Source organism: Diplotaxodon limnothrissa, linkage group LG6 (genome assembly GCF_057381915.1).
Source record: "Diplotaxodon limnothrissa isolate DT_005_m linkage group LG6, D_limnothrissa_male_GT1.1, whole genome shotgun sequence".
In the NCBI taxonomy this organism is placed as follows: Eukaryota; Metazoa; Chordata; class Actinopteri; order Cichliformes; family Cichlidae; genus Diplotaxodon; species Diplotaxodon limnothrissa.
This window is the reverse complement of record NC_140601.1, coordinates 41,907,296-41,921,839: the sequence shown is the minus strand read 5'-3', so window position 1 is coordinate 41,921,839 and position 14,544 is coordinate 41,907,296. Positions and strand designations below refer to the sequence as shown.

Below are 14,544 nucleotides of genomic sequence, written 5' to 3'. Positions count from 1 at the left end.
TAATACTTTTGTCAGACACTGACTTTACTCCAAAGTTAACAGTGTCAATAGTGACATGGATCTCAGTCCTAGCTCATCATGTACGGATGCTTGTAAAAGACACTGTGACTCACAGTTTGCACACTGTCAACTTTTTCCAACAGGAGCACAGGTCACGATCTGCTGCCTTTACATGCAGACGCTGTCACCCTCTCAGAGGACAAAGGATAATTTCCAGATATAAGAGTTTCACTGCAGCAGATAGTAGTTACTATCTGTATTACTAATTATTAATTACTTTGCTTTACGATCTGCATTTAAAAACAAAGACAATCCGCACAGCTGACTCTATAATCACAAGGAAGTCCCACCTAAAAGAAACTGTGCTACTGCATTCAGGACTCCTCAGGCTGGCAGTCCCTGTCTGAGTATCTTCTTTGTTTTCAATGATGATGAGAAGTAACTTGAACCCTAAAGCCTAACACTACTAATACGATAACACCTCTTAGGATCACTAATTGTGTTGATGTGTAACTATGTCAAAGTATGTGAGTACTTTTGGTCATAAAAAGCAAAAAAAAGGCGTAGAAAGGGAATTTTTCTCCCTTTAAACATGTACGTTTAGTTTAGAGTGTGAACACAGGAAAATATGAGAGGATACAGCACAGTCACAGCTGAGGATGCTGGTGTTGCTATAGAAACAACCCAGATAGCCATTTCCAATCTAACTGTACATTTGAAACAATTCACTAATATTTGCTAACAGTTCTGACTTTGCCCTTATTTACACTGTAAATATAATGACACTGACTCTGTGTGATTTCATGGGAAACATTGGATACAGCTCACCTCCTCCAGAAAAACAAGAAAGGTGACATTGGTGCCTAACACGGCTGTCAGCGAACCCTCACTGGTAACCAGGTGGAGACCTTTGGGTGCTTGGATAGGACACTGCTGCCTCCTGGCTGTGTACTCTGCGCTCACACCAGCTGTACAGTTATTGGAGACCACTTTTCTGTAGCTGAAGGTGGAAAAGCAAATGAAACTGATTAGATGTGCCATCAGACAAACACAAACTTCATATAAGGTTCGTATAAACTTCTCTTCGTATAAACTAACCATATTTATGTTTAAAATAACAGCAGAGCCTAATCTGTCTGCACTTCCCTCATTTAGATTCACAAGAAAACTTAACAGAAAAAAGGAAAAAAAACTTTTCAATTTGAAGTGCCAGCAGTGCTGTTTGTGTAGTGAGGGGCGTAGACGCTAACACAAACAATGTGCCCTTTGACAGAAACTCTAAAATGTGGTGGGAATGTCAATGTTCCTGCAACAAAGAGCCGTGCTGAGGCTCCTTCAGAAATTTTAAAAAGCACTTACCCTGATTAATGTTCTGGTGACAATGAATGTGCCATTTTTGCCACAGAGATATTGTGTTGCATGTTTTCTTTAATCATGTTGGTTGTTATACATATTCAGAGTACAGCATTTGATATTTTACAATCCTTACTACATGTCAGAAAATTATATGTTTTCTTTATCCAAGTATCTTTAAACAGAAAGGGAGGGTTTATGACAGTCCCTCTGGACGTGAATTATGTAAGAAAGCTTAGAGTTAGCTTTTGCTACCTTGCTGATCTTTAATTTTTTAAAAAACAAATAAGCAAAAAGAAAAACACATCAGCTGATCTCAGTGCCAGCCTCAGCAAGTTACACACTGCTCACCAATTTCTCATCCTGTAGGGAGCGCTGTTGAAACTGTTGCACAACTGCAAGCCACTCTGCAACCCACCTGTTTCATGCTGCGTCTGACTAATTAATATCATGTTGACTGTCACTAACAGTGCTGCTGACGTGCCTCCCTTAGGCTTTCCACATATATATGTAACTGAAGGCTCCTAATGATCCCCAGCAGCGACCTTCCCATCCAACTACCAGCCAATAACCTGCCTCAGTACCACATGGAAGCTCCTGTCAGGCATCATAGCAGCTAAGATGAACAGGCACGTGGCTCAATACATGAACCACGAGTGCGACACAGAAAGGAATTGGCAGGAATACCAGAGAAGCTCAACACCAGCTACTGACAGACAGAGCAGTTCGGAGCAGATTCCAAGACCAGACTGACCAACCTGTGCACTGCCTGGATTGACTACAAGAAGGCCTATGACTCGATCCCCCACACATGAATCCTCGAGTACCTAGAACTGTACAAGATCAACAGGACCCTAAGAGCCTTCATCAGGAACTCAGCCCTTGGTATTTCTTGCCACATGCCCACTGAGAGAAGGACTCAAGAAGATGTGGAGGGTGAAGGTAACACTGGTCCCAGAGGTAATCGGAGCACTCGGTGCAGTGACCCCCAAGCTAAGCGAGCAGCTCCAGCAGATCCCGGGAACAACACCCAAGATATCTGTCCAGAAGAGTGCAGTCCTAGGAACAGCTGAGATACTGTGCAGGACCCTCAAGCTCAAGGATAAAACACCATCCAAAGAAGCTATATATAATAGTAATAATCTTATTTTCATAAAAGTTAATCCATTCGAATAGAATAGAAAAAAGTAGCCCTTTATTGTCATTGTACACCTACAATCTTTTTTTTTTTTGCAACTCAAATCTTTATCAATTTTTTTAAAAAAGTGCCTTGTTTTACAAAGAATTAAATATTTACATTTACATGTGTTCAGAAATGAAAGTCGGTTTCTTTTTGGATGAGAGACCAACTTACACCCTCCTGACCCTCCACAACTGTGCTGGAGTGTACAACCTACCATCCATCCATTAATTCACCTTCTTAACCACTTATCTAGCTGGAGCAACAGGAGGTGATAGATTATCCTAGCTGACACTGGGCAAGAGGGGAGGTACACAGACAACAATTACTATTCATCCACACCTCTGACCAATTTGGAATCATCAATTAAACTAAAACACTAGTTTCTGTTAGGAACTGGGAAAAAATTCAATCTCCACACCTCTAAACCACCCGTGTGCCATTCTAAAGAGATCACACACAAAAACAGCATCAGGATGCACCGTCTGGTGTCTGGAGTGCAAGACATAAACAACCAAGTCGGATGGATACAGCACCGCAGCTCACTGCTGCACAAACACGGCTTCATGGCCATGTGATCAGGACAACACAAATGTTTCGTCTTGTTACAATCACATTTATTTCTGATTGCAGGGATGTGATCTATTTTTCCTGACATTTTCTCTATCTTAAAAGGTTCTGTCAAAAAATAAATAAATAAATATTGAGAAAAAGAAAATTATGTCTGGTGAAAACGACACCAGATAATGCTAACATGTCACCAGGCTGCCAAAGTTATATACAGAAGGGCAGTTCCCTGAATAGTTTCCTGTAGACTTTGAATACTTTTTGCTTTAAAATTATTTTCTCGCTGCAAAAAAAAAAAAAAGATACATATAGTAATCTTAAAGTCTAGTAATGAACCTAAATGGTAGATTTCTGCAGCTGAGATCGCAGAGTGACAACTTTTAGTCAAAGAAATAATCATTAATCCGTTATGACCTTATAGTAATTATAGTAATCCACTCTTTCCAAAGCAGACTTTTAGCAGAAGCAGTTCTTATTCTGGGCGTCAAATACGCTAAAGCTAGCATAATTCAAGTTTTCAAATTTGTATAAAGCCTTCTTCACATTTCTGAATTCACAGCATGACAAACTGCCCCAGCTGTCACAGCGAGAGAGGAGTTATTGCAGGGCTAACTCAGAGAAACGGCTTTCATTCATGCTCCCAATCACACTTTCAGGCACTTTAGAAGCACAAATGAAACTAAAGCATAGGTTGTTGGGCTGTGGGATGAAAATCACACGTTAGCACAGGAAGAATATGCAAGCATCGTACATCTGATCCCCAACAATCCTACGTGTGTTCTGGGTAAGATGGTGAACATCTATCGCCATCAGTTTTATTCACAATACCTCTGCTTACGTTTTCCTAAGTGAACAAAATGGACTAGTCCCATTATTGTTAACATTTAAGACATTTTTTAAATGCATTTCTCCTGAGGACCATTTAGCTCTGAGCTTTAATCCACACTGTGATCATCAATGTTAAATCAGACTTTTTTCCTGGGCGCTTGAGTTATTTTTGGAAAAAGCCACGGCACTTCACACACCCTCACACTGGATTTGGCATTGAATTTTTCATTCATCCCTCTTTGAAATTCTTGACACAATTTTCACCCAAAGAAGATCTTTTTATTACCGGTGCTTTATCCTTGTTGGTTCATGATTGTTTTTTAAAAGTGCAGGTTTGATCATTCAGCCCACATTTTCCTCGGCCCGGCCGTGTCGTCCCTGAGGAACTAATTAAAGCACCCTGAGCTATTCGGCTCAAATGCACCATTCATTTTATCCAATCCCTGCGAGTCGCTGCTGAGACTGTGCATGCTGATTCTAGTCAGCTCTCATCCTCACCCGGTGCTGTTAAGGAAAGTCATCCCCGTGGTGCAACTCCTGGACATCGATGATGGATGGAACCAAAAGGCAGGGGTGCACTTGCCGTCCGTCCGTCTCTCAAAGCCGTAATCACTGCAACGATCCGACAAAACAGACGCCGTCATTAAATCGGGACATGGAGGAGACAGCGTTTGGAAAATTCAATTTGAAAATTAGATAAAGGCTGTTACAAGTGTGACACCTGCTTATAAAATGGCTGATAATACTCACAGGGAAATCAATCAAAAGTTAATAAAATATTCTGAAACCGAAAGAGGCTCCATATTGTAAGATCATTTCAGATTGAAATTCAACATGGAACCTTAATGTCATCTAAGTATCGACTTCAAAGGAGCCGCAGCAGCTGCTTCTTTGGTGCTCTTTAAACACAGCCCACGAGTTGTTTGTGCCATAAATTAAAAGGCAGAGCAGCGCTGTGTCCCCAAAATGATAGGGACAAATTGCCCCAATTAGCGCGACATGCACACAGATGCAAAAGTGTTGTGATTGTTAATGAAAGCTATTAGGCTCAGTGATTTATGGTTTTGATAGAGCTTATTTCAAAAGCAGTCCTCCTCGAGAGACCTGCAGGTATGGGACCAACGTGAGGAAAAAAGAAATACGCAGGAAAACAAACATTAAAACTGCTGATAATTCAAAGAAAATATTTTTTGTCTAATGTAGAAAAACATTCTCTGTGACTGCAGCTGTGATATCAGGAGTCACCAGCACAAAGGCAGGTGTGAAATATCATCTTTTTTTCCACTGAACACTTTGTCCTTTCAAGAGGTGACGATGCCACACAGTTATGGGAATGACTACACACACACACACATACACACACACACAGTTATGGGAATGACTACACGCACACACACATACACACACACACACACTCACACACACACACACACACAGTTATATGTTTGAGCAGCTAACTGGTTTCCATTTAGCAGCAGCAGCCACCGGGAGAATGTGCCAGAGCTGCTCTGCAATTATAATCTGGAGGATGTTATCCTTCACGGTGATCTCTTACTTTTTAATCCCTCACTTAAACCCAGTTTCCTTAAACCCCGGGACATATTGCAAATGCATCTCTACATCTGATAAGACCAGGGCTCTGTGCCAAATACAAGGAAATACCTCGCGTAACAATTAGCCGCTGCTATGTGTTGTTCTCTGTCCTCCAGGTGATGCCATCATACCCTCGGTGATGATGTATGCGAGTGTCCCACATAACAGAGCCCACGCTTTCCTTTGAGTTACAAGCTACTGAGAAACCAAACGACTCTGATCCAAGTGCCACAAACAGAAGCTTCTTGTGCACGGATGTCAGCAAAGCAAACAAACAGATGGCAGCAGTGGTCCAGAGTGGCAGTTAGAGTGATGTCTGGGAGTCCAGCATGAATGACTTTAACTGCCATAATTATAAATTATGTCAATTTGTTTTCAATATGTTATTTATTTCCTTTATTTATTGTTGTTCCTTTTGGGGTAGGAACTAAGTTTCATTCTGTGTTGTGCACAGGCGCCTTTAAGTGCCGCAAAGTACAGTCTAGAAAGCATGTGCAAAGAAGCTAAACTGTAAGTTGACTAAGTCACAAGAAGGAATAAATAAGCTGTTTTAAAGTAAAAGAAAGCTGTAAAGAAGAAGAAATTGGGAATTATTTTCGTTAAGTTTTTGTTCCTGAAGCGGACTCATTCCCTCAGTTACTTGCAGCCAGCGAGGTATGTTAACTGTGTTTGTGTATCGCGCATTTGTTAACTTGGGTTTAATGTTTATTTGTAATTTTTATGTTTGGTCATTCTGTACTTTTATGTAATGACAGTTTGACGGTGAATTTTATGGTGGTTTGGAGGAGAAGTGTGACGGAAGAATAAATCCATCTGTGAATGAAGAACCGTGGTGTTGTGTATTAACTGGAGGGAATCATACTGACACTACAAACATCCCCGCCCCTCCCTGAGCCTGGTTCTGCTGGAGGTTTCTTCCTGTTAAAAGGGAGATTTTCCTTCCCACTGTCGCCAAAGTGCTTGCTCATAGGGGGTCATGTGATTGTTGGGTTTTCCTGTATCTATTATTGTAGGATCTACCTTACAATATAAAGCGCCTTGAGGCTAGAGCAGGGCGATATGGCCAAAAATATTTATCACGATATATATTTGAAAATTTGCGATAACGATATAACCGACGATATAATTGATGCGAGACAAAATACAACTCCACAACATTACTAGCGCAAAAAGACAACCTTCCATTTATTTTCACTTAAACAAGAAGCTGGTTTTTATGTACATTAAAGCTTTAGAAAAATGTAACAGTGCAAATGCAAATTCCTTGCTGAAAGTTTAACCAAAAGGCATTTCCAGTAGAAATGGGCTGACATATCCTGAGCATAACCATGTATAATATCCACTGAACTTAAAAAGAGGTGCTTTGCAACATTAAACTGCAGTGTGCAGTATGTATTTTTCGGACCATAAGGTGCACGGGATTATAAGGCACATTAAGCGAAACAAAGCAGTCAGATAAATCAAACTTTATTAAACTCATTCTTCTTGCTTCCTCCACTTCTGTACCATTGATTCATTAATGTTGAATTCTCTGGCAGCTGCTCTATTCCCATGTTGTTGCAGTCTATTAATGACTAACCTCGTATTGTGGATGGATTATCTCAGTTGTTCTCCTGACTGAAATGAAAACAAAGGCACTGCGCATGCGCGTTTTACTCCCATTCTATCGCGATATTTCATTTTCCTATCGTTGCCTAACATTATACCGGTATTACCGTGAACGGTATAATATGGCCCAGCCCTACTTGAGGCGACTGTTGTTGTGATTTGGCGCTTTATAAATAAAGCTGAGTTGAACTGAAACACCATACAATGAAAAATGGGACGGGGCTGATGGGTGCACTAATAGTGTGTAATACTATGAGGGGGACACAGTGTCATTCCTGAACTTAAAGCTCTGGCTAGTTTTTACTTCCATCTGTGGAGGGAAGAAGCAATAAGAGAAAAATGAAACACACTCAGTTTTACATTTATCAAACTGTGGCTCTGTCTGCTCTCTTCTCTTTCCCATCACCCCCAACCAATGGAGGGTGAATGGCTGAAATCCAATAACTGTAATAAAGTAGATTATTCTACCATTTGCTGGTAAATTGTATTGCTGGGTCACTCAGTAATTGACCTTGACAGGGGTCATTTATTTCAGATATATTTTAATGTACTTCAAAGGTCCCTGTAATGACAGGCATTACAAACACTTCATGTTACATGTGAACAGCCATCTTTGAACAGAGGGCGGGGCTTACCACACCAACTGTCTGTCATCTAGAATCCTTCCCAGACACCTTAACACCCACTCATATCCTGGGCCATTTGACCTCAGTAAATCACATGATAGGGTGTGGCCAGGTGTCACAGTGGTTCCACCCGAAACCTTGATTTTGACCCACACCTGTTTTCACACCTTGGCTCGTGTGATTAAGCAGAGGATCAATAAGGGGTCCACAACCCTCCTGGGGGACGCTCCCATAGGCCTTAAAATCCTAGAACTGAAGAAGCTTCTCGGATGAAACGTCTTCAAGGAAACTTAAAGAAGTCCAGACGCTTTTCTCTCCGAGCTCCTTAGACCCGCTCTGCCGTACCACCTTACAGAAATTACGGTGGCTTTGTGTTAAGTTTGCCAAGCCCAGGCAACTGTGATGTAAACATTCCTAACAACAAGTATAAGATATTTTGGTGAGGTTTGCGTTTAGCAGCAATATTTAGACAACACATCTGCTGTGGCTGGTTGGGGGTGAGTGAAGGAAGACAGAAAACACAGTATAGAAAAGAGCCAGAGATCAATAAAAACTAATAATTAAATGCAGCGTGGTGTATAAACACATAGTGAGTGAAAAGGTGAGCAAGAAAGATGCAATGCATCTTGGGAAGCTTGCAGCAGCCTATGTTAACCCAATATTATATTATTATATATAACCCGATATTGCAGAGTAACTATATGCTTTAGCAAAAAGAAAAGTTTGAAGCCTGATCTTGAAAGTAGAGATGGTGTCTGTCTCCTGAATCCAAACTGGAAGCTGGTTCCACAGAAGAGGGGCCTGAAAACTGAAGGCTCTGCCTCCCATTCTACTTTTAAATACTCTAGGAACAACAAGTGATATTGTACATGAACTATAAGGTCTTTAAGATAAGATGGGGCCTGATTATTCAAGATCTTGTATGTGAGGATTCAATTCTGGATTTAACAGGGAGCCAATGAAGGGAAGCCAATACAGGAGAAATCTGCTCTCTCGTTCTAGTCCCTGTCAGGACTGAAGGCTTTTCAGGGAGTTTCTAGAACAGCCTGATAATAATGAATTACAGTCGTCCAGCCTGGAAGTAATAAATGCATGAACTAGTTTTTCAGAATCTCCAATAAACCTTTAGTATAATTACTGGAAAGTCTTTTGTAAAGAATTCATATTCTTCAATAAGATTAAATGCAATATTTTTTTGCACTACAGGCTAGATGTGGTTACAGGAACATTATGGTTTAGGTTAAAAATACCTCACTGCAACATTAAAATTATATTTAAAGCTACATCTAAAGCACTGGGTACAAAACATCATTACCAAATACACAGTAAATCATATAACATGTAATATTTTTAAAATACTATCAGCATGTTTTATCAGCTATGACAAAATGTAAAATTCATAAATACAATCTAAGAATAGATAAACTAATGAATATGATGAATCCTGGTACTGCTAATGATTATTAACAATAATGAATTATCATTGTGTGTTCACAGTAAAATTCATAACCTGTTAACATCCACCAGATGTCAGTTCGGGTTAGGCTACATTTTGGCCACATGCTCAACAAGCACAGTTTGCTTTGAGGTCTTTTTTTTTTTTTTAAGGTTTAACAGGTTTATTTACAGGATTGTTCAAGGTCAAAGGCAATAACAAAGTGGATGGTAAAGTGTTAAGAGTTCCAGCAACTTTGGTTTAATATTGCAGGCTTTCTAGTGCGCGCACACACACACACACACACACACACACACACACACACACACACACACACACACACACACCGAAAAGGGCTCACAGGAGTCAGACTTCTTAGCAAAAACAAAAAACCCAGCAAAAACACAGAGAATCCAAACACTCTGACGGTGTCGAGTGTTTACTCCAGCTGTGTTTTTCTTTTTCTTGTTCAAGTCCTGATCTCTCTGGCAGCTTTTACAATCAGAATTATGATCTGAATGCACTGTGTGCCAAACACATTTTGCTTTTCCAAGAGCAGCTCTATAAATTCTCTACAGGCTCCTCTTGTTTAGGGTGTTTCTGTTTACATCTTCATTTATATTCCTGTTATTTCAGTTATTCTATTATATGTGGTATACAGTATGACAATGTCTAAGGCAGGACAGGGAGAGAAAAATAGAGGATTGGGGAAGACATAATAAAAGAACAGAGTACAAAAAGAAATACACAATGTATCGCCAACTACCGCACCTGTAAGAGAACAAACATACAACACCTGGAACACAGACACTCAAAAACTCACAGGTAGCACCAACACAGCCACGTGAATGGCTCTACCCACTGTGACCCTACGCATGCATGTGCTGTATGAGGGAGAGTGTGTGTGGGTGTGGGTGTGTAAGGAGAGAGCCAGGAAATAACTGGCTCAGTAGGCACCCCCATCTCCCACACCCAGCCACGGGGGGGTGTAGGGTCTGCAATGACACCACCCAGTCCGGGGCCTCCACCCAAGACAGTAGACCGGAGTGTTCAGATGAGTCTTGGGACACACACAGGAAAAGGACAAGACACCCTGGTCTGGGTCTGGGACAAGCTGCACTCAGCAATGTATGCTTCCTCACCTGAGAAAGCCCACCCCACCCAAGGGGGCGCAGACCAACCCCACGCAAGAAGGGTCTTAGCCAGAGACCCCGGGAACCAGGGCCCCAGGCCCTGTAGCCGGACCCACCCAGAAGAGGCCAACCCGCCACCACAAGCGCCCCACACCCCAAGACCGTTAGAGAGCACCAACCCCAGTCCCCCACCGCCACCAACTGAGGCAGAGACCCAGGCACAGTTCTCCAGCTCCCAGGGAGCCACCAGAGCCCAGTAGTCCCAGATTATACTTATTCAAATCTGATGAATTATTAATGCACAGTTTAAAAGTGGGGATTGTAAAGTGTTAGCACATACAAAGTGGACTGAATGAAAATTAAATACTGACCATTCAAAGTCAGCCTCTGTGCAGTCGCATGGTGCCGATGTCATGGTCACTGAGTATGTCTTTCCCATAACGCACCTGGATGTGGGCTTCAGCTTTCGGTAGATTCTTTTGACTCCCATCAGACACGGCTCACCCTGCAGGGTCCAAAAACAAAGCCAAGCGGAAAGGAACAGAGTTTGAAACTGAAGTGATTTTGTAACTCCGTATCCACAATAAATAACTTACAGGATACAATCAGCCATGTGTGCAAAGAACACCGTTCTTGTTCAGCGCATATTTACGGGCTCGTGGCGTGTGGCGTGCTCAGCTCAGCAACTGTTCCTCCGTTGCAAGCGTCACACTGTCGAATGTGCTGCTTGAGTTCTTTTTTAAGGGATTTTTTTGTGATATTGAGATGAACGACTGTGAAGGAGTTTCAGCTGCAAACGCTGCCAGAACCTAATCCATTTTTAGCCACGTGTCTATGTGTGGGAAGTGAATATAAAATCAGTCGAGTACAAAAAGATGTGAAGATATCAGCAGCCTGTTTCCACTGCATCCTTCATCCTACACTGCTGCTCTCTTTTTATTACCACAACATTCTGTCTTTGTGCATTAGGTGTCACTAGTGAGATGGCTAAAAACATTCTTGCCAGCATCCACAAATACAACTGCCAGCTCCTTCCCTAACTTAAACACAAAACCTCTGTTTTCAGGTGGTGTTTATTTTTTATACCCACACTACATTTGGGCAGTTTAGCCCTGTAATTGGCTTGGACTCTTGTCATCTTCCATGCTATATGTTTTGATCATTAGCCTGCTTTGAGCATATGGGTGTCTAAACCAATTACAGAAGTGGGCCATGAATAAAGGCAAGCTTTAAACGTCTGGCTCTGCTTCAGGCCCGACCAGGCTGAGGAGCTTTCGGAGCAGGTTTAACGTATGCTGGGAGGTTCACTTAAAGCATGAGGGAGGAATCGTAAGGATTCTGCGCTGGGAGGTCTCCAGCTTCACAACACAGCAAAGCTGAAAGCGTACAGCGAGGGGCTCTGAATCAACCAAACTTAAGAACTTGTGTTTGGAGGAGATGGTCTCCACAGACTTCAGAATTCCTTCAATGAATTTACTTCTCATTAGGAAATAATAGTTCATTAAGTAACAAGTTTAATTCCTTTAAGTCCTGCCTTTTACTTACTACCATTTTATTCCATGATTCCTAATCCTAATTTGAAAGCTCTAACCCTAACATTTCAGAATATTGGAATTTTGGCTTTTCAAGACATGCAGTCAAAGGGGAAACTGTCTATAATTCAAAGTTATTTAGTTTTTCTGCTAAACATTGCACTTGGGGTTCGTATAGCTAGGGTACTTAGACCTGGTTTCATAATGATGTGTTTTACTGAAGCAGCTCATTAGTATACTTTTTAAATTAAAAATCATTTTAATAGTCTGCCTCTTTGAAATGTTATTTAATTAAAAATATAATTAAAGGCTCTAAAACATTTTGTACAGGGTGTAAAAAGAATCAAAACTCTATCCTGATCTGATTAAATGCTGTACCTGGTTGTGCAGGTGCCATGTCTGATAATCTGCCTCTATACACCTCCTGTTGAAAATGGACCTGAAGTCTATTTTCACCAGTTGCCACTCCGATCGATGACTGACATGTCCAAATATCCTGAAAAAAGAAAGCAGACACACACGCTGCACTCGTTAAATACAAAACACGATTTGGATAATGATCGAACTAAAACGATGTTAAAGGAAAAGTCTGGTGAGCAAATCCCACACGAAGATCAAAGCCGGGAGTGAATTCATCCTGCTAATAAGCACTGTCTGATGAATCTTATCATCTAGGCCACAGAGCTGATGTTTTTTTGACCACACATGATTAAAAACACATCTGTGAGGCTCATTGTTGCGCTGAATGTCGTGAGCCATCGTTATCGTGAAAGGAAGCACGGAGGTCTATTAACGCTGATCCTGCGCGTTCAGCTTTCGGATGCCCCAAATACACTTCAGAGCATCAAACTGAAAATGCAACCAGAAATAAACAACTTCATTAGCTAGCATTTGATACTACCAGCAGTGGACAGCTGTTTTAGGAAATTACAGAGAGCCTTTAAAAGTGAAATACTAAACAGCTGATAAAGACTGTGAGTGAAAGAGACAAATGCTTCAACAGATGATCCGTGCAAGAAAACTGCTGCAAGCATAGATATATAAGATTTACAGGTTTGTGTCAGGGCACTGGCTCTTTTGAGATTATAGTGTGTTTGTGACTCTCACATTATAAAGAGGGTTTAAGTTCAATGTTTACAGTTTAGCCTTCAGTTTAGTTCTTTCTATGTTTTGAGTTTTTCTTGTCTTTGAAGTCTATAGTTGTCTATTAGGTTCTCTTTGTGTCCTTGTGTCCCTCTCTCTTGGGATCTCTGGGTCTTAGCCTTGTTGTTATGTCTCTTCTCCCTTTTCTGCTCTCATGTTCCCCACCCTGCCATGTCTCCCTCGTCCCTCCCTCTCTCCTCTCTGTGTCTCTCTCTCTCTAATTCCCCAAGTCCTCGTCATGTCTTTGTGTTTGGTCTCCCGTTTCTATTTCTAAGTCTGTTTCTCTCCCCGGGCCCAGTGTTGAGCTGTGCATCTTAGTCTGTTTCCTGTTTTATTTTGACAGTCTTGCATTCTGTGTTCAGTTTTCCTTCCTCCTGTGTCATTATGTCTATTCGTCCCAGCTGTGTTCCCCAGCGTTTCCACTTCCCTCGTCACCCTCGTGTGTTTATAATATGTGGTCATTGCCGGGTTGTCTGTTCTTATCATGTTCCAGGTCTCCATGTCTAGGTTCCTCGTGTCACCATCCACGTTCCCTGTGTCCAAGTTTAGTGTTTAGGTTAGCTCTCCCAGTTCAGTTTATCTCAACTCTGACTTTGCCTTTTGCCTTTTGTTTTGTCTGTTTTGCCATTAGTCCGAATAAATCTGCACTTTTGTTAAGATCAGTCCCGCCTGCGTTGTGTGCATTTGGCTCCTCACTTAAAACACACAAGATCTGCCGCCTGCGATCCATCATTGGAAGAACCAACAGGTAACAGAAAGGCACTTTTTATCCTCCATTGTATTTTTAATTTACTAATCTAGCAGTCTGCCTCTTTGAAACCTTATTCATCCATCCAATGATCCACTTTGTTAACCACTTATCCAAGTAAGCATCATCGGGATGCTGGAGCCTATCCCCGCAGGTGTAGGGCGAAACGTAGGGTACACCCTGGGCTGGCTCCTCATCCATCACAGATGAGAGCATATCTTTGGACTGTGGAAGGAAAGCAGAGCACCAGAAAGAGAGGCTACAGGAGGTTTGAGCCAGAATTCAGCTCGGTATCTTGTAAAGCACAACTGCTTATTATTTACTTGATCACTTGATAGCATGACTGAAGTCACTCTTGAAATCCATCCAGTCACCAGTGATTTGTCTAGGCTTAGGGCTTAGGCTTTCGCAACATGCTAAAAAGATTTCAGGGACTAAATGCTGGATTTCAAGTGAACTCTCATTCATTTTGTAGGTACAGTTTTACTGTTAAAAGTGTTTCGATGTAAGTAGTGCAAAGAGGTGAAAAATCTATGTAAAGGAGAGCACATTAACCAAACCCAAACCCAGCCTACACTCACAACCCTAACCCTAGACATACTGCCAGAGACATGGAAGTTAAAACAAAAAGAGTCGCTGTTGCATGGCTCTGTCTTGCAGCAAGTGACCACCAGTTGCTGGATTCTAGTAGGGAGCTGGGAAATTGGAAAACACATTAGACTCGAGAAGGCATCCAACTTTTCATTCAAAGCACACGTGACAGAAATAGTTGTGCAGCGACTACAGAGAGCCAACAGA

The 14,544-nt window shown here is 41.5% G+C and overlaps 1 protein-coding gene across 3 annotated transcripts in view; it reads right to left on the bottom strand.

Annotated features, from left to right (window-relative positions):
• sorcs1 (sortilin-related VPS10 domain containing receptor 1) overlaps positions 1–14,544 on the bottom strand; it is a 212,772-nt gene that overhangs the window by 15,387 nt on the left and 182,841 nt on the right. For all 3 annotated transcript variants that reach the window (XM_085356482.1, XM_085356480.1, XM_085356483.1), the window contains exons 15-18: positions 12,234–12,351; positions 10,695–10,828; positions 4,427–4,540; positions 829–1,000 (exon numbers count right to left, since the gene is read on the bottom strand). In XM_085356482.1, the coding sequence (XP_085212608.1) occupies positions 829–1,000; positions 4,427–4,540; positions 10,695–10,828; positions 12,234–12,351 (538 nt within the window). The remainder of the gene's footprint in view (positions 1–828; positions 1,001–4,426; positions 4,541–10,694; positions 10,829–12,233; positions 12,352–14,544) is intronic.